General features: G+C 52.9%; 1 protein-coding gene across 5 annotated transcripts; it reads left to right on the top strand.

The window, feature by feature from the left end:
- The first annotated feature begins 4849 nt into the window (after positions 1–4849).
- SFTPB (surfactant protein B) lies at positions 4850–12805 on the top strand. 5 transcript variants are annotated; one of them, XM_032352660.1, is made up of 11 exons: positions 4850–4959; positions 5312–5439; positions 5743–5814; positions 6183–6308; positions 6867–6995; positions 7267–7356; positions 8795–8903; positions 9100–9260; positions 10061–10141; positions 10641–10719; positions 11663–12805. In XM_032352660.1, the coding sequence occupies exons 1-10, from the start codon at positions 4890–4892 to the stop codon at positions 10701–10703; spliced, it is 1029 nt and encodes a 342-aa protein (XP_032208551.1). In that variant the 5' UTR covers positions 4850–4889; the 3' UTR covers positions 10704–10719; positions 11663–12805. The 5 variants fall into 5 exon arrangements, with proteins under 5 accessions (XP_032208551.1, XP_032208550.1, XP_032208549.1 ...); XM_032352659.1 differs by having other exon boundaries at positions 8726–8903; positions 12111–12805; XM_032352658.1 differs by having other exon boundaries at positions 8726–8903; positions 11723–12805.
- Positions 12806–19591: the final 6786 nt, after the last annotated feature.

Below are 19591 nucleotides of genomic sequence, written 5' to 3'. Positions count from 1 at the left end.
TCTGTGGGACCAGAACCTGAACACATGCTTACTCCAAAGTAATTTCTGGCAAAGGGGACTGGCGTGGCCGACTCATGGAGCACCCATAGGGCTGGGGCAGAGAGACTCAGCTCTCCTAACACCCAGAAACTGTGTTCTTCCCACAGGCCTCTACCACTCTCAGACCCGCGGGTCACAGAAAACAAAACCACGCACAGCAACATTGACCGGCACCAGGCCTCCCTGTACCGGGCAGCTCTGAATTCAGATTTGCAAAGTATGGGCATAGGAGGAGCAGGAGAAATGGCATGGGCTGAACACGGTGGGCAACGGTAGTGCTTTGTTAGAGCTCCCTTACAGATTCCTGGACTGAGTGACTTAAAACAAAAGAAATGTGATTCCTCGTGGGACTGGAAGCTAAAAGGTCAGCCGTTACCCCACACTGAGCCCCGATATTCTGAGTTCACTATTGGGAAAGGGGTGTCAGTTGTCTCCTCCATCAAACAGGATCAAAATAACCCCAATTGTCCCCATCCCAGGCCTCTGCAGGAGCCATTCCCTGTCTGGAGCACTTCCCAGTCCCACTTCCCATCTAACCAGCCCCACTCATAGGCTTCCTGAAATCTCTGCCCTGCTGTCCTGTGCCCCCCAGAGCCTCCCCCACTCCTCACCAGGGGCCTGGGCGGTTCCCCTGCTCTGCTCACCGGTTTGTGGCTCCCAAGGAACTTGAAGTCCACAAGGGCAGTGACCCCTGGGCTCCCCACCCAGACCATTAAACAGTACTGGGTCAAATGAATGCATCAGCAAGAGCTCTGGTATAAAGGCCAAGCTTCCCTGCCCTCCCTTCAAAAGAAGGAAATTCCTTCTTTTGAAAGAACTGAAGACAGAAGAAAGGGGCAGTGCTAGGAAGGGCTCCCAGGAGGCCTCCCACGCTGGCATTTGCGGGGCATTCCCTGGCTTTTACCCCCAGACCACAGAGCACAGTGGAATAAGTCAAGTCCAGAGCGGGGATGGCCATGGGCATGGGGATGGCCAGGGAGGACAGTCTTGGGCCCCTGGGGAGCAGCCCCAGGGGGAAGTCACAGAGACACCACCCAGAGCCACAGAGGAGTGACAAGGAAGTCAGTGGGTTCTTCACCTGCACCCCCCCCCCAGAGATTTCCACATGCAACCTGTGACTGTACTTCCTGACCCCCGCCTCAGCCCCCAGTTCTCTTCACCCAGACTTTTGGCCTTTTCCACAGTGAGAGAAAGAAGTCGGCCAACTATCCTGCAGTAAAAAGTGAATTCATTTACAAAAAAGGAAAAGAAGGAACGAAGGAAAAGGGGGGGGGGGAGGAAGGAAGGAGAGAAAGAGAGAAAGAAAACTTTGCTCTACCCCAGTTGGCTTCCTTGTCCTTCTGTCTGTCTTCCTCCTGCCCTCGGTATTTCAAAACTGCTGTAAAATACCCGCAAACAGAACTGACCGTTCTCACCGTCTGTAAGTGTGTCACTCAGTGGTCCTAAGAACACCGATGACTCTTGGAAGAACCGTTTGGCACACGCTGCTCTTCCAGTAATCGTACCTTTTCGCAGTCCCGCCAGTAATGCCCTGGGGCTCCCATTCTCCGCATCCCCACCAACACTTGGCATTGCCTGCTTTTTCATTATAGCCATCCTAGAGGGTGCGAAGGGTTTTCTCGGGCCCTTGGGTCTTCGGCAGCCCGGGACCCTCTCTGCGCGCACCACCAGTTCGACTGGGCTTCATGCCTTCGCTTCTCTGCTGTCCTACCGCTCAGCTCTGATCTCCCGAGGCAGAACTGGTGCAGTTGGCTCCAGCAAGCCTGTGGATTGAACATTTGGGGGGCAGCTGTCTAGCCCTGGTCCAGCTGGCTCTGGCGGGAGTGGAGGGAGGTGGTCCACGGGTCTTCCAATTCCAGGAGTGTGGCAAGGCCACTTTCTTTATTCTTTCCTCGTTTCTTCCTTTCCTCTCTCCCTCCCTTCTCTCTCTCTCCCTTTCTTTCTCTTTCTCTCTCTTTCTCCCTTTCTTTCTTCCTTTCTTTACGTCTTTTCTCTCTCTCTCTTTTTAAGATTTCATTTATTTGAGAGAGAGAGAGCAACTGTGGGGAGGGGTGGAGAGAGGAAGAGGAAGAAGCAGACCCCCTGCTCAGCGGGGAACGTCAGTAAGGGCTCCATCCCAGGACCCCACGACCATGATCTGAGCTGAACTCAGACACTTAACTGACTGAGCTGCCCAGGTGCCTCACGAGGCCACTTTCTTGCTGGGGGCGGGCAAGGACAGACTGGCGCAGAGGGGACCAAGGCCAGCTGCAGACACAGTTCTTCACAGACAGGAAGCATGAGTGGAAACAGCGTGGTCACCAGAGACTTGCCGCAGAAATGACCACTGTCCACACACGGGGCGGGGGGGCATCCTTATCAACAAACTCAAGTTCATGAGCTCCCAGACTTTGGGATGGCTAACAGCGCTAGGTTGGTTGGTTTTTTTTTCCCAGAAAAACATCGACAGTGAGAAATAGATGGGCCAGGAAGACAGGGGACAGATCTGTGCAGAAGACAGACAGACAGATCTGTCTCCTTATGTCCACGCCCATAAAAAAACCAAACTTGATGAGAGATTGTGCTGACAGTGGTGTTGGGACAAGGGGAACCAGAGACCCATTCCAGGGACCCTGAGGTGGGGCACCTCCTTCCCCTCCAGGGCCCGGGCTCACTACCATGGCTGGCTTTCTGTGTTTCTTTTATTTTATGCTCTTGGACGACAATTCTCAGCAGTGGGGAGAAGCCATAGGCCCGCTATCCAGGAAACCCCACAAAACCCTTCGTTCTGCGCTCACTGGGCTGGATGTGAGATGCTGCTTGTGTCTGACTCCATTCCCCGGTGCCCCAGTGCTCAGGCACGTTGCATCCGTCAGCCTGCCACGTGGTTTAGCAGCCACCTGTGCCTGAGTTTGGGACAATGAGCTGAGGGCACAGATGATGGACACCTGCCCCGCCCGGCCCAGCCTCGAGCCTCTCTTGTGTCTTCCGGGCTTCTTTCCTGTGGCCTGCCAACCAGAGGCCAACAATCCAGGGAAGGTCTCCCAGCCCTGGGGGATGGTGATCAAGCAGACAGAGGAGTCCGGGCCCCTGAATGACCTTATGAACCAGAACCATCCCCCCCACCGCCCTCAGAGACTCTGCCCTGGAATGGAAGTGAGAAACAAGCATGTCCTGGGAAGCCACTGGTCTCAAGGGCTCTGTGTTCCCGCTGTGAGACTATGCTGACCAGCGCACCTTGGGGACAGCTGTCCCCAAATCCTGCTCTGTTGCTCAATCAGTCCTGACTGCACCCAAACCGGCTGCGTCCAGCTTGACTCATCTGTTCCCCACCTAGTGACCCACTAGAACATTCCGGTCCCACCTTCCTGGCTCATGCCCAAGTCACCTGCTCCTGATCTGTGGTCCCACATTCTCTTACTAACAAGGGCTTGAGCCAACAAACTGCATGTCACCTCCAGCATGTCACCTGACTATCCTGTGTGCAGTGGCACTAACTCCCGCCTCCCCCAACGCTATGAGTATTGGGGTGCCTCCTGGAGCACAGAGGCTGGGAGCCTCCGCTGCAGACGGCACCCCAGTCATCAGATACACTCCTCACTAGCTGGTGACAAGGAGCTAAGGCTCTACTCCTTGCACTCACAGAAGTGTCCTCCCCTGGGCAGGTGGTGAGCTTGTCCCCGGGTGTGTCCTACCAGTGGGACCTGACCCTGGAGCCCCTGCCAAGGACACTTTCTCTTGGACCTCCAGCGGTAGCCTGCCCCTACCCAGGAGTGGCCCCCAGAGGACAACTGGGCTGCTCAGGAGCCAGCCTGGAAATCCTGTCCCTGTGTCCTTGTCTAAGACTCTTGGGGTCACTTGGGGGTTTTGTTTCATATAAATGCTCTTCTGAGGAATGACAATCCTGTGTCCACAGACCCAGACGAGTTTCTGGGGAAAGGGTGAGGAGAGGTTGGGAGGTAGGTGGCCCAGGAAGGTCCCAGGCTTGTCCCTGCAGGGCTTGCCCTGGGTCAAGAGTGAGGCAGAGGGACACCTGGGTGGCACAGTCAGTTAACTGTCCGACTCTTGGTTTCCGCTCAAGTCATGCTCTCAGGGTTGTGAGATCGAGCCCTGCATTGGGTTCCATGCTCAGCACAGAGTCTGTTTGGGTTTTACACCCCCTTTCCCTCAACCCCTCCCCCCTGCATTCTCTCTCTCTTTCTCTCTCTAAGATAAATAAAAAGTCTTAAAAAGAGAGAGAGAGCCAGCTAGGAGGCTCTTCAGGGCATTGCTCAAGAGTGGAGGAAGCCTGAGGGGCTGGGAAGTAACGGGGCTCATTCTGGCTATCCCAGCCCTCTGTTTCCCCCACCATAGCCCAGAGAGATGCACCAGACGTGGGCACTCAAAAGTCCCCAATTGGGGCACCTGGGTGGCTCAGTGGGTTAAGCCTCTGCCTTTGGCTCGGGTCATGGTCTCAGGGTCCTGGGATCGAGCCCCGATTTTGCTTAGCAGGGAGCCTGCTTCCCTCCCTCTCTTTCTCTGCCTGCCTCTCTGCCTACTTGTGATCTCTGTCTGTCAAATAAATAAATAAAATCTTTAAAAAAAAAAAAAAGTCCCCAATTGCAGGGACCCAGGAGTCCAGGCCCATGGGACTTAGTACAGGAAGAGTGGGAACTGGAAACCAGCATGAGGCAGGAACAGTAGAAGGGGGATGGTGGTAGAGTGTCACTGCACAGAAGAGGCAGGGATCAAAGCACCTGGAGGGCTCTCCAGGACAAAGGCAAACACTGAGGTCCCTGCTGCTCCCCCAGAGCCCTGCCCCCCTCCGCCCCCCACCCCGGCCAGGTATAAGGGCCCCCGCCCAAGCAAGGGATCCAGGCTGTGGAGGTGACATGGCCCAGTCACACTTGCTGCTGTGGCTGCTGCTGCTCCCCACGCTGTGTGGCCCCGGTGCTGGTGCCGGTGAGTCTCCCCAGCCTCTCCTCAGCTCCCTCTCGCCTGGAGTCAGGTGCGGAGGAGACTTCCCGGCCATCTCCAGGCTCTGAGCCAGGCATTATCCCCAGTTCGTTCAATATCCTCATTTTAAGATGAGGCAGCTCAGGCTCAGAGAGGTTCCCGGGCTTGTCCGAGGATACACAGCGGCTGGGGTGGGGAGGGCGGAGCGGGGGCACTAGAGCAGGTGGAGCCCTGCTCCTTCGGACTCCAGCATTTCTAAGGCCCCAGTGCTCCTGGTAAAATTAGATTTGGAGGTTGGGTGAAGTCAGAGTGCTAGGCATGGCCTAAATTCCACGGCTGCTCTGGCCCCGAATCACAGCTGACTGGACTGCCTCGTCCCTGGCTTGTGCCCGGGGCCCTGAGTTCTGGTGTCAGAGCCTGGAGCACGCGCTGCAGTGCAGAGCCCTGGGGCACTGCCTACAGGAGGTCTGGGGCTTTGCAAGAGCTGTGAGTACCTCCCTCGGAGGCGCGGGGACTGGAGGCCTGGCATAGGGGGTGTTGGGTAGCCTCTGCGTGCACCTGAGGGGCCTCAAGGCCCCCCAGGGGTAGGACAGGATGGATGATAAGACGGGATTCCATGGGACCGGATGGGACCGGATGGGACCAGATGGGACTGGACGGGACGGGGCGGGACGGGACGGGACAGGGGTGGGTAGTGCCTGTGCTTTGGAGCGCTCTTTCAGCCTCATGCATCTAAGCTGGGAGCATACCCCCCGCATCAAATGCTCCACCTTGGGGCCCCCTCCCCAGGATGACCTGTGTCAGGAATGTGAGGACATCGTCCGGATCCTCACCAAGATGACGAAGGAGGCCATTTTTCAGGTAATGAGGTCCAGATCCTGGATGAAGCTTGGGGGCCAAGAGATGGGGGACAGAACAGGACATAGAGGTCAGCCCCCTAAAGAGACCATCTCCAGGCTGAGAGTGAGGCATGGGTTTGCCTGGGGACTCCAGGAACCTCCCGGCCAGGAGAGGGTCCTGGGAGTGATCTCAGCAGCACAACCAGAGATGGTCTCTCCCAAGGGGGAGGATCGTCCTTGTAACCAGCTACTTAACCCCTTGGCACTCTCTCAACTGTGGTGCCCCAGGAGAGGGTGGCCAGCCTGCATCCAGGGACTCGGGCGGGCACAGACCTCGGAGGGGTCAGCCTGACTGTCCCCTCTACAACCTGTCTCCTCACTGCCTCCCAGGACACGGTGCGCAAGTTCCTGGAGCAAGAGTGTGACGTTCTCCCCTTGAAGCTGCTTGTGCCCCAGTGCCGTCACCTGCTGGATACCTACTTCCTAGTGGTCATCGACTACTTCCAGAGCCAGATTGTGAGGGCGCAGCAACCTCGCCTCCATCCTGCCTCCCCAATGGCCCCCATGTCCAGCCACGCCCAGAGTTACCCACACAACACCCCAGCCCACACCTCCCACGCCCCCTCCCACCGTGACCAGTCCAGGAGACATAGAGGCCCACAGCCAGATGGCCCAGGTCAGCCCTACTGGCTCACCTATGCAGGATGGGCCCATGCAATAGGCTTACCAAACACCTACCACCCTCACACCCTTCACACTCACACTTGTTCACACACTCATACCACACGTGCAGCCTCACGCAGAACCCACACGATCACATACTTGCACACACAAACACACTCACCCTCATGCTTGCACTCATCCATTCTCACAAACATACATGCATGTGCTCGTTCACCCCCATCCCCAGACCCCTGCCGGGAGACCCCACTCAACCCCACCTCTGCCTTTTGGCTCCCCCAACCCTCACCACAGCACGCTAGGCCACAGCCCCCATCCAGCCTGCTGCCCCCCATTCCAGGCCCAAAGCCAAGGGTCTTAGTGACCACTCCCTCCCCCTGCACTGTGCCTTAGAACCCAAAGGTCATCTGCAGTCACCTGGGCCTGTGCAAACTTGGGCATCCAGAGCCCGGGCAGGAGCCAGAGCTGTCACACCTACTGCCAGAGAAGCTGATCCTCCCGGGGCTGCCGGGAGCCCTCCAGGTGAGGGCTGGGCCTCATACCCTGGTGACAGAGGTCCCCCGCACTGCTGGCCCCTTACACAGATAGGTGGGCTTCCAGACAGCGAGGCCACAGCCAAGGCCCATAAGCACTTGCCCTGGAGAGGGCAGAGCCAGAACGGGGACAAGAAGCTCTAAGCAGGGCCTAAGGCAGGAGGGGGAAAGGGGAAGAGGAGGCAGGGGAGGCAGAGCCTGGAGGAAGCCTCCTCCCAGTGCCAAGCCTGGCCTCACCTCGGGGTGATTCTCTCCCGCAGGATCTGTCCGAGCGGCGGTTGCCCATCCCCATCCCCTACTGCTGGCTGTGCAGGACTCTGATCAAGCGGATCCAGGTTGTGATTCCCAAGGTGAGACGTCCAGGAATACGAGAGCTTGGCAGGGCCTTCCATAGCTCTACCGTCCCCTTCCCTTCCTCATACCCTTGTCAGGGACCACACAAAGGAACCCAGAGCTCAGGCCCCCTGGGGGCGAGAACTAGAGTTCATTCAACACTTGTAAAGTCCCCCCACTATATGCCAGGCCTCGTGCCAGGTGTCAAAGAACAAAAGTGAACAAGACCTGGGTCTTGCCCACCAGCAGCTCATCATCGGATGGCAAAGAATCTCAGTGTTTTTTTCTTTTCTTAGAGAGAGCACATGATGGGGCTTGGGGGAGGGCAAGGAGAGAATCTTAAGCAGGCTCCAGGATCAGCAGGGAGTCCAACGCGGGGCTCCGTCTCACCACCCTGAAATCAAGATCTGAGCCAAAATCAAGAGTTGGACACTCAACCGACTGAGCACCCCCAGGCACCCCAACAAGTGAGGTTTTTTAGTGATGGAAGCCACCTTGGCATGCTTGTGTGCCGATGAGACCAGCCAGCAGATGGGAGAAGCAGTGACCTGGGGAGAGACGACAGGGCCGGTAACGTACTAGAGAAGGTAGGGGAGAGGGTCCAGTGCACGAGCCAACAGGCTAGCCTTGGGCAGAGCAAGAACTATTCCTCTGTCATCAAAGCAGGGAGGTTAGTTAGGCTAGCGTGAGTTCTGACACTAGCAGTTGAAATGCACAAGCATTTGGTGAAATGAACCTGTTTGGAAGGTAGCAAAACTGAAGGATACAGTTCAGTGTCCTGCGCCGCCCCCACCTTCCCACCAACAGGGGACAGCGTGGCCACAAGCAGAGCTAGAGCCAAGGCCAGCCTGGGGCATCCAGGTTCTTGACCCATGTTGGTTGAAAGAAGAAAGGATGGAGGGAATGAGCCAGAGTGTCCATCACCTCGGCCTCTCTCCTTGCCCTTCAGCCAGGAGGTGGAGTTTGGAATCCCGGTGGGCTGGGTAAAATCCTCGCTTCCCCCAGGGGCTCCCGGAGCCACAGATGAAAGCTGATCCCGCTGCAGGGAAATGTGGCAAACCCAGCTTCTGTAGGGAGAAGACGCAGGTCTGATCACCACGTGGCCCGGCTGATGCCTGCCCCTCCGGGCTGGCCATGCTCCTTCCTGTGTTCCCAGAGCCTGTGGATGCCGAGCTGGGATGGTGGCCTGGCTCCTGCACTCACTTGGTGACTCTGGCTGGGCCCCTTGCACGCTCAGAGGCCGAGCGTCCTTATCTGTAAATGGCATAAGCATTTCCCCTCCCAGAAGGGTGCAGGGTCAAACCACAAAGTGCCCGCAGCTGCCGGGCGCAGTGTAGACCTTGCTGGGGCAGGTCCCACCGTGCCCTGTGTCTGCCCCCGCCCCAGGGCGTGCTGGCTGTGGCTGTGGGGAAGGTGTGCCACGTCGTACCCCTGGTGGTGGGTGGCATCTGCCAGTGCCTGGCTGAGCGCTACACTGTCCTGCTGCTCGATGCGCTGCTGGGCCGCGTGCTGCCCCAGCTGGTCTGCGGTCTGGTCCTTCGCTGCTCCAGTGAGGACGGCACCGGTGAGCCTCCCGCCCTGGGCCCCTCCCCAGTGCCCATGCTCCTCTTTCCCAGCCCTGGCCTTGCACCACCCTCCCCCTTCCCCTTCCTCACCCTCTATCTCTCACCCCACCCCCACCACCCCTACCCCTGGCACTGCACTGGTCAGGACTGGAAATAAGCTCCTCTGCAGGGCAGTCCTGATGGTTTTCTCTCCAGTCCTCCCAGCTCTGGAGTCCCTGCCTGGAGAATGGTCCCCTGAAGAGCCTGAGTGCCACGTCTGCATGTTTGTGACCACGCAGGCTGGGAACAGCAGTGAGCAGGCTGTGCCGCAGGCAATACGCCAGGCCTGCCTCAGCCCCTGGCTGGACAGGCAAAAGGTGAGGGATGGGCACATGGGGGACTTGGGACAACGGGCCTGCTCCCACTGGAGGGGGGAGCCTGGGAAAGGCTTCCCAGTCAGAGACCCACACAGTCTAACCCTGCCCTGAAGGAGATCAAACAGGCAGAACATGGCCCCAAAACCTTGGAACAATAATACAGGGCAAAACCTGCCAAGGTCAGGCGTCACCCCTGGACAAAGGGCATGGGCCCCAGAGGACCTGCAGGCCTCCCTTGTGGACAAAGAGTAAGGACACGAATAATAGCAGGCCACGGGAGCAGCAGGGGGCCTGGCCTTCTCTCCAGGGTCCCCGTCTGTCCTTGCCCCAACTCTCTGCACACTGGGGACACATGCATGCATGAAGAGAGCCAGGCTTGAGGGCCCTAGAGTCCCAGGACTCAGAGTCCCTACAGCAAACTCCCTTCACGAAGTCAGGTCCTGAGGCAAGCCTATTGACAACCTGCCCAGGAGGCAGCTTTCTACCCCCCACACCAGGCTGCCAAGACCAAAGGCGCTTTAAGATTCCTAGAACCGAAATTTGGGGGAATGGGAAGGTGGTGGCTAAGCTGTCGCCCCTGTGTCTGAGTTTCAAGACCCTCCCTCTCCAGAGTCTCTGGCTTTCCCAACAGAAACCCTCCATTTGAGCCTGCATCAGCCTGTTCCCAGCCAGAACTGCTCAGTGGGGGCGATGGCGGGACCTCCAGCGGGTCAGGAGGGAGCGCTGGAGTGATGCAGAGAAGGGGAGAGTCCTGAGTGGGCCCCGTTCCCCCCGACACCTGTTTCTTTCTCCTTCCTCAGTGTGAGCAGTTTGTGGAGCAGCACGCACCTGAGCTGCAGACCCTAGTGTCCGGGGGCCGGGATGCCCACACCACCTGTCAGGTGCTCGCTCCCTCCCAGCTGGTGCCAGGGCCTTGCTAGGCTCCCAGGGCCCCCACCCTCTCTGGCCCCTGATCACCGGCAGAGGCTCAGGTCCTCAGGGTCCAAGGCAACCCCAGGATTGCAGGCCCAGGACACTATTTTAACTGGGGTCCAGGAAAATCCACAAGAGAAGGGACAAGGAGACACAGAGGAAAGGATGGGGCAGCTTTAAAAAGCGTGGTTTGACGCACATTGTGGGATGGGGGTTGTTCGGTGAGCAGTGGGGGCAGGGGCTGCTAAGTGGGTGTTCTGGGCCAAGCATCCTACCTCCTCAGACTCCAAACCTAGAAGGCCCATGGCTCAGGAGTGGCTCGAGAGGTCTACAGGGTCACACCAAGAGCACCCACCAGAGGCAGGCGAAGTGAAAACTGCCCCTTCCAGCAGGAGCTTCCCATTCCCCTTAGCTGGGAAATGGGAAAAGGGCGCAAGGCCTCTGGACCTAATGCTGTCCCTTTGGCAGGCCCTGGGGGCATGTAGGACCACGTTCAGTCCTCTCGAGTGTATCCACATTCCTCACTTCTGACGCAAAGCCATGCCAGGTGAGTCCGGGCTCCCAGCTGAGGGGAGGAAGGGGAGGAAGAGGTAGATGGGTTCTGTACCCATCTGGACAGGGGCCCTGTGTTCCCCAAGAAGGAAGAGCTAGTCACTGCTGCTGGTTGCCCCATCTTCCCCCTCACAGGCCACAACTCAAGGCTCCTGAGTGCCCCTCACAGCACGATCTCAAGAATGGTCTCCCTCACTCCCTCTCCTCAGAATCCCGCCACCCCTGCTGCTAGGCCCAGCTCCCACCTCCCTCGTCCTGTCCCAGGCCTCAGGGGGAGCTGCACTTCACTCTCTGTCCTCACTCATCTTCTGTATTTGACATACCAAGGCCAATCTTTCCTGAAGTTCAGGGGAAATCACACTTTGCTGCACAAAGATGTTGTCCCGTTAGAAGCCAGGAACCCCACCATCATTTGACGACCTCCTCCCAAGACACATTTCTCTCTTTCTGTCACTGTCTAAGTCAGAGGTAGAATCATAGAATGGAGAGGTGAGTCAGATGCAGCCCCTGTGACCCCGGCCCTCAGGGCAGGGGAATGACTCTGAGAAGGACAGACACAGCAACGTGGGCTATAAGTGTCCCTGAGAAAGAACTTGGCCCACTTCGCCATTCTGCTTGGAGCCAGCCCCTAACATAATGCTCATGTATTCATCTGTTCACTCATTTTTTTTTTTTTTTTTAATGTTGTGGCTGCCTATGGCCAGGCCATGTTTTAGGCGCAAGGTCTACACTGTGAGGAATATGATGAACCCCACGCCCTCTTTGCACTCAGGCCCCAGGGTCCAACTCTTCCGTCTGAGTGGGGCAGCCCTGGCCTGCTGCTCAATGTCTCTAGAATCACAAGCCCCTGTGGGAGGCACTGGGGTAGAAGTGTCTGCCCCAACTCAGAGCTATCCCGCAAGGACCAAATTCATGTTTCCCCTCCACCCTGATGACAGCTGGGGGATCCCGGAGGCCAGGAAGCTGCCCAGGAGACCAGGGTGGTCTATTTTCCCCAGCTCCTAAGGCTTCCAGCACCAGAAGAACCAGGCCTTCCAACCCTGTTGGAACAGGAACAGCAATGGATTGGCCCAGGGGGCCTGGGCGCTGGTCCCGACTCTGCCATCAACCGACTACGGGTTCCCCAGCCAAGATACGTTGCCCCGTCTCTGGCTCACATTCTCCTCAGTGGTAAAGGGGGGATTGAATAAAGTGGTTTCTAGGATTCTTGAGCTCTCCCCTGTGACAAGCCTCCTCCTCTGGCTCCCTGTCCTCTGCCCACACTGAGAAAAAGTCTTTCACCCCCATGGTCACCTTCCCCATCTCCTTTAAGCTGATGGGCCATGAGCCCGCAGCTTGTAACCTCAGTCCTGTTGTCAGGCTTACCTCTCCTGTCTCTAACCACAGCCCAAAGCAGAGCCACTCCCTTCCTCTCTGGGTGTGAGGAGCAGCCTGGGGGCATCTTCCAGAGATCTGTAAGACAGGGCTTCCGGCCCAGTCTACGAACTTCCGGCCAGACTTCACACCCCACTGGAGCCAGCCAGCTTCCGCAGCACCCCAGGGCTGGGTCCCCCGGAACTTGTCAGCCACACAGTCCTCCCCTGGCTCCAAGAGGACAGCGGGGTAGAAGCCGGGGCCCACCTCACTTTCATCTCCATGTGCATCAGATACGGGCTTTTACAGTGATTTTGCTAATACTTTCACAAAACTCAGATTCAGAAGAATTTTTAAAATGGGAACATCAAGTACCATAAAAGATAGATATATAAAGTCATAGTTTTTTTTTTTTTTAAAGTCAGGAAATCTCTGACTTGTCAAGAATGGACAAAGCAGGGCTCAAGCAGGGTGGGGAGGTGACTGGACAAGCTTTCATATTTGAAATGTTCTCCTGCTTAACAGCTATCATTTTAGGATATAAAAAGCGGTTTTCTTTTTATCTTTGTGTAAGGTAAGCTTCCAAGTTTTGGTGGAAATTCCAGCGTGATTCCATTTCTGCTATGATTTATCTCCTCAAAGCTCAGTTGGGGCACATGCTAAAAATCAGTTCTATGTAACCCAATGCCTGTAACAATACTAATAAAACCTATTGCTTCACACTAAAAGGAAAAAGACAGTCATTTAAAATGCCCCCGAAGCCACAGCCTCCCGCCTAGGGCAGCTGGACAGGGCAACGACATCACTCTGATCCTTAAGGGAGAGGTAGGCGCCCACGGTGCCTCTCCCTCTGATAACCGCTTCCAGCCCGGCCCCTGCCTCTCACACTCCCTTCTCCCAAAGAATCTACTCACTGTGATAAAAGGAGGTTGTTAGGGCACCCAAAAAATCAAAATATACAACAGCAGCAATAAAATTAAATTAACCTTAAACTTTAAAGACCTAAGTGCCTGGAAGTGTCCCTTTATTTATAAGAACTTTTGTTATTATATGTCCTATTATGAAAGAAATACATGTTTATTTCAGAAAATTCAGAAACCGCAGGTGACAAAGGAGTGGAAATCTCCCCAATCCTACAATCCCAGGAGAGGACGAGAGCAGGATATGTTACTTTGGCACTGAGCTATAGACATCTCCAATCCATTTCCCCCACATCACGACCATTTAAGTTGCAGAGAAAAGCTTTCTATACACTTGGGGTAAGGAGGTACACCAATCCCTGGCCTCTGAATTTGAACTTGTAAGTGATTTTTGTAAATCTATAGCAGACTACTGTCTTGCATACCATTATTTTAATCATAAGGTCAAGATCTCCAAGAGAAGAATGTTTAAAATTTTTTAAAAGCTCGGCTGGGAAGAGGACGATGAGACAGAGCCTGGACGTGAGGCAAGTGCGGGGATGAGCTCCTAAGGATGGCAGACAGGCTTTCCCGCAACAGGAAGGTCAGGAGAGGACCAGCTTGTGGGAGGAGAGAACTGCGGGAGGCGGCTGCAGCTGAGACTCGGGGGATCCCTGAGACGTGCTCAGCATCCTGCACCCCCAGAGCAGGGTGGGAAAGGAGAAGCCCCAGGAGGTGTGAGGGCCGAAGAGCAGAGAGGACTTGTTCTTCACTTCCCAGGGTGTGAGGAGAACACAAGTCCCTCAGAGAAGGCTGCCTCCAACATGGCATCAGGAAGAGTGCAAAATATAGCCTTCAAGAGAGGCCTAGTAAATAGGCCTGAAGACAGCCTCAGAGGGTGCCCCCTCCATGGTGCAGAAGAGCAAGCACACCCCGAGTGCCCAAGAGGCCATCAGAATCCACGTGGGACACACTGGGGGGCCCTCAAGAGCCCACGACTGGGGACAAAGCACTGACAGATGTAGTGCACCTTGAGAGGAACAGAAGTCAGACATGAGAGCCCATCACAGTGCAAAGACAGGGGGACCAAGAGGACCAAGACAGTACCATCCCCAGTACCTCCCCTCATGACAGGGCACTTTATCACTCATTCCCTGAGAAAATGGAAGTAGGGTCCAGTCGTTAGTAACCCAAGAGGAGCTGAGTATTAAAAGGGGCTGCAAATGTTGATAGCAGCATGTCCACAACAGCCAAACTATGGAAAGAGCCTAGATGTTCATCAACAGATGAATGGATAAAGAGGATGTGGTGTATATATACAATAGAATACTATGCAGCCATCAAAAAACCGAAATCTTGCCATTTGCAAGGGTGTGAATAGAACTAGAGGGTATTACACTAAATGAAAAAAGTCAATCAGAGAAAGACAATTATCTCACTGATAAGAAAAAATTGAGAAACGAGACAGAGTATCATAGCGGAAGGGAGGGAAAAATGAAACAAGACAACACCAGAGAGGGAGACAAATCATAAGAGACTCTTAATCTTAGGAAATAAACTGAGGGTTGCTGGAGGGGAGGGCGTTTGGGAGGGATGGGGTGGCTGGATGATGGACACTGGGGAGGGTATGTGCTATGATGAGTGCTGTGAATTGTATAAGATTGATGAATCACAGACCTATACCCCTGCAACAAATAATCATTATATGTTAATTAAAAAAGAAAAAAAAAGGAGAGGAAAGGAAAGGAAAGAATAGAAAAAAAGAAAAGGGCTGGGCACGTGGGTGGCTCAGTCAGTTAAGCAACAGACTCTTGATTTCAGCTCAGGTCATGATCTCAGGGTTGCGAGATTAAGCCCTCTGTGGGGCTCTATGCTGGATGTGGGACCTGCTTGGGATTCTCTGTCTCTCATAAATTAATTGTTTTTAATAAATAAAAAAAACAAGAAGGGGTTCAGTCACTTTCTAATGGAAATGTTATATTTTGGGGGCTTAAGAGCCCAAATTAGTTCAATTATAAAACAATAAAGATAGTTACTCTCATGTCCCAATTTAAAATCTACAACATAATCATTGTAACATTTTATCACAAATCATTCCAAACTTTTCTCTACACATATACAAAAATATATGTAACATATTTTTTTTTCTTTAGACTTTATTTATTTATTCAAGAGAGAGAGAGGCAAAGAAGGAGAGAGGGAAGCAGAGTCCCCACTGTGCAGGGAGCCTGACTCTAGGCCAATCCTAGGATATGACCTGAGCCAAAGGCAGCTGCTTAACTGACGAAGCCACCCAGGCACCCCTATATATAACAAATCTACAAAAATGGAAACATTCTGCATCTGCTTTGTAAACTGAGTAACTGCTTTGTTCATTTAAAACTAATCTTTCTGGGGGCACCTGGTGGCTTAGTCTGTTGAGTGGCTGGCTCTTAGTTTCAGCTCAGGTGGTGATCTTGGGGGTTTGGGGATAAAGCCCCGCCTCTCTGTGCTCAGCAGGGAGTCTGCATAAGATTTCCTCCCCCTCTCTCTCTGAAATGAATAAATAGATCTTTTTTTAAATTAAAATAAAAAATAATAAATAATACAATATTTCCAGGGACTCCTGGTTGGTTGAGTTGGTGAAGCTCACAACCTTTTTTTTTTTTTTTAAGATTTTATTTATTTATTTGACAGAGAGAGAGCACAAGTAAGCAGAGCAGCAGGCAGAGGGAGAGAGAGAAGCAGGCTCTCTGCTAAGCAGAGAGCGATGAGCCACTCAGGCGCCCCGAAGATTGCAACTCTTGATCTCAGGGTTATGAGCTTGAGCCCCAGGTTGGGTGTAGAGATTATTTAAAAATAAAATCTTAGGGGGACCTGGGTGGCTCAGTGGGTTAAAGCCCCTGCCTTCAGCTCAGGTCATGATCCCAGGGTCCTGGGATCGAGCCCCGAGTTGGGCTCTATGCTCAGCGGGGAGCCTGCTTCCCCACCCCCCTGCTCTCTGCCTGTCTCTCTGCCTACTTGTGACTTCTCTCTGCCAAATAAATAAATATTTCTTTAAAAAAAATCTTAAAAAATAAAGTTAAATAAAATAAAATAAAAAATAATTGACTTTTTCCTTCAAGTCAATTGCAAGATATGAAATTTGGGGGATGAAAACTATGTACATCTTTACTTCTACTAGAGGTTGTATCACACACTACCCCTCTGTACCAGCCACATAGGCTTCTATCCCAGTAACAAACATGTGCCTCTTCTCTACTCCCACCAACACTCAGTATTAGCAATCTTTCAAATCTTTGCTAATCCAAAATGTAAAAACAACCTCCCTGTTTGTTCTATTTTCCCTTTCTTCGGTTACGAAGTAAACACTTTTTTACATATTTATTGGCCATTTATATTTTATCTTTTGTGAAATGCCTATTGGGGTTTTTGCTCAATTTTCCATAGAAGTATTCTTTTTTTTTTTTTTTTTTTAAGATTTTATTTATTTGAGATAGAGTATGCATGAGCAGTGGGGAGGGGTAGTGGGAAGGGCCAGAAGAATGGGTAGCAGATTCCCCACTGAGCAGGGAGCCTGACCACAACCACACGGGGCTCCATCCCAGGAGCCTGGGATCATGACCCGAGCCGAAGGCAGATGCTAAACTGACTGAGTCACGCTGCTTGTGAGCCCCAGGAGTATTCTCTTTTTTATCAGTAAAAATATATTAGGTATATTCTTTACTGTTCTGTAAGTTGTAAAACTCATCCTGTCTTATGTCTTTTACCTTTAGGTTATGTGTCCCATGTATCTGTCTTTTCCTTTGTGTTTTCTGGCTAAGAAGACACAAATTCCACTTCTCTCTCATGTGCTGGTCAGACCAGACAGAGCCTGAGGTCTCCAAACCAGAAGCCTGTGACCCCAGTTCAGACAGCAGTGGTGGAAGCACATGTCACCCACAAAGGCCCTAAAGCTTCTGCACACAGAGTCAGCTCTGAGCAGTGGTTCTAAACATTTCAGGCAACAGTGTCTATTGTCATTATCTTGGGTGGGTTTAAAGCAACAAAATCTGGGCACCTGGGTGGCTCAGTTAAGTGTCTGTCTTTGGCTCAGGTCATGATCTCAGGGGCCTGGGATCAAGCCCCACATTGGGCTTTCTGCTCAACAAGGAGTTTGCTTCTCCCTCTGCCCCTTTCCTCACTCATGTTCTCTCTTCCTCTCAAATAAATAGATGAATAAATAAATACAATCTTTAAAAAGTAGACAAAATCTGATCCTGGAGTTTCAGGATAAAGTCCCGCATTGGGCACCCTGCTCAGCAGGCAGCCTACTTCTCCCTTTGATGCTCCCCACCTCATGCTCCCCCACTCTCAAAAAATCTTAAAAAAAAAAAAAAAAGAAGAAGAAGACAAAATCATTTGTGCAAAACAAAGCTACAGAGAACACAGACTTAGCACTATATCACTTGCCCCATGAACATTAAGTTAGCAGCTGAGTTTTAAGCGCCAAGCATTTATGTAGGGCTGGGCACAAAAAAACAGTTCCTGTCTGCCCTTTGGGAACTTAGAGCCTAGTTGGGAAGACAGACATTAATCACAGAATCACAGCAGGAAAAGAAAGGAACACCAAAGGTATATGTGTTACCACTCAGAGACACGCATGGTACTGAGGAGGTGGGAGAGGTCAGAGAGGCAAAGGAAGAGCAAGTTAAAAGGGAGAGAGCATCCCTAGCAAAGGAAGCAGATGGCAGAAAGGCCTGCATCTTATGGCCCATCTGAGCAATGGAAGGAAAGACAGGGAGCCTGGGACTGATGACCAGGAGAAACTTCCCAAGTCCCGAGGCTGAGAGGCTAAGGATTTCCATCTAAGAGCCAATAAACTGTCTTCAGTGGGAAATCAGGGTATACGGGAGAAATAACTTGGTTAGGTGTGCGCTTTAAAGGATTGGTCTGGCCGAAGTGTGAATGAATAGGGAGAAGCGGACACAAGAAGGGGCGGAGACCTGTTAGACCATTGTAAACGGAAGTTAGTGATAGCTTAAACTAGGATGAGAGTGGCTGAGGGCCTGTGCCGAAGTCACATGGATCCTGGAGAACAGCATCAGACTACAGTAAACGTAATCAGATGGGGACTCCAGCTGAAGCTGTTGTCCCAGTTGTAGCGTCTTTACTGATGATACAGCACAGCCCTCGGTCCTTGGCCTGCAGCTTTAGCTCTTTTTTCTCCATATCAATTTATAAAGATGACAAGAAATAGTTAGCTTTTACCTGGCAGGACACCTTCACAGCGTTGTCTCAGGACAATGTCAATTCTCCCCCTACCATCATACTGTGCTGGTATCTTGGTCATCCTGACATTCCACAAAACATCACACTTATCCGCTATGCTGATGACAGTATGATGATGCTAACCAATGAGCAGGAAGTGACAAGTTTTTGTTTGTTTGTTTGTTTTTTTAAGATTTTATTTGAGAGAGAGAGAGAGAGGAGACCTAGCATGAGTGAGGGGAAGAGCAGAGTGGAAGAGAGAGGGACAGCAGACTCCTTGCTGAGTGTGGACCCCGATGAGGGGCTTGATTCCGGAACCCAAACCAAGAGTCAGACAGTCAACAGCCACCCAGGCACCCCGTGACAAGTACTTAAGCAAACAAGAGGGTGGGATTTAACCCTGAAACAATTCAGGGGCCTGCCACCTTGTAAGTTTCTGGGGATCTACAGTGTGGTCTAGAGTACGTCAAAGTATCCCCTCCTTTGTGAAAGTCAAGCTGCTGTAACTCTTAACACTTACCACCTGCCCCACCTGCTTGGGCAGGTCCAAAGAAAAAGGGCACAGTGCATGGTAGCCTTTTTTAGCTTTTGGAGAGAACATATACTACATTAGGGTGTGCTACTTTAACTCAGAGACCGCAGTAGAGCTACTAGTTTCAAAGGGAGGCCAGGACAAGAAGTTTCTAAAGCTCAAGTCGTAAGATAGACTGCTCTACTCCTTGCACCTAAGGATCCAGGCTGGCCGAAATTTTGAAGTGTCCTTGGCAAATGGGAACACTGAATGGAGCCTCTGGCAAGAACCACCAGGAGAATCACAGTGCAAAATTTCAGGATTTGGGGACAAGTCTATGCCCTCATCTTCTGCAGATACATATTCTCCTTCTGAGAAACAGCTTTTGGCTAGCTAGTGGGCCATAACAGATTGAGCACCTAAACACGGGCTAACAGGTGACCATGCAAACTGCATCTCCTGCACTCATGAACCTGCTGTGGTCTGACTCAACGAGCCCCAATGTTGGCCAAGTGCGGCTGCAAGCTACCATTAAATGGGTAGTCTATTAAATCAACCTCAGGCAGGGCCAAAAGGCACAAGTTACATGAGCAGGTGGCCCACATTCCTCTAAGACCAACTCCTGTTGCATTGCCTCCCCGGGCGTTCCTTAAGACCAGCTGACCAAGGAAGATGAAACGCAAGCCTGGTGTACGGACGGATTCGTACAAAATACTGGTCAGGCTGCAAGTGGACAGCTGCAGTACTTCGTCCCTATTCAGGGTGACAGTGGAGGACAGTGGTGAAGGGAAATCCTCTAGTGGGCTTAACTGCAAACAGTATACTGGGTTGCTTACTGTGTTTGGAGTGTGAGACAGCCAAAAGTTCAGACCTCA

This window comes from Mustela erminea, chromosome 7 (assembly GCF_009829155.1).
Source record: "Mustela erminea isolate mMusErm1 chromosome 7, mMusErm1.Pri, whole genome shotgun sequence".
Lineage (NCBI taxonomy): Eukaryota > Metazoa > Chordata > Mammalia > Carnivora > Mustelidae > Mustela > Mustela erminea.
The sequence above is the reverse complement of the archived record's forward strand: the minus strand, read 5'-3'. Positions and strand labels throughout refer to the sequence as shown.

Bases quoted from the DNA above. Each gene is read 5' to 3' on its own strand.
- SFTPB (XM_032352659.1), top strand. From the start codon at position 4,890: ATGGCCCAGTCACACTTGCTGCTGTGGCTGCTGCTGCTCCCCACGCTG. The intron at 5,440-5,742 runs GTGAGTACCTCC...CCCCCTCCCCAG, and splicing joins TCTGGGGCTTTGCAAGAGCT to GATGACCTGTGTCAGGAATG. The intron at 7,357-8,725 runs GTGAGACGTCCA...CCCCCGCCCCAG, and splicing joins TCCAGGTTGTGATTCCCAAG to GGCGTGCTGGCTGTGGCTGT.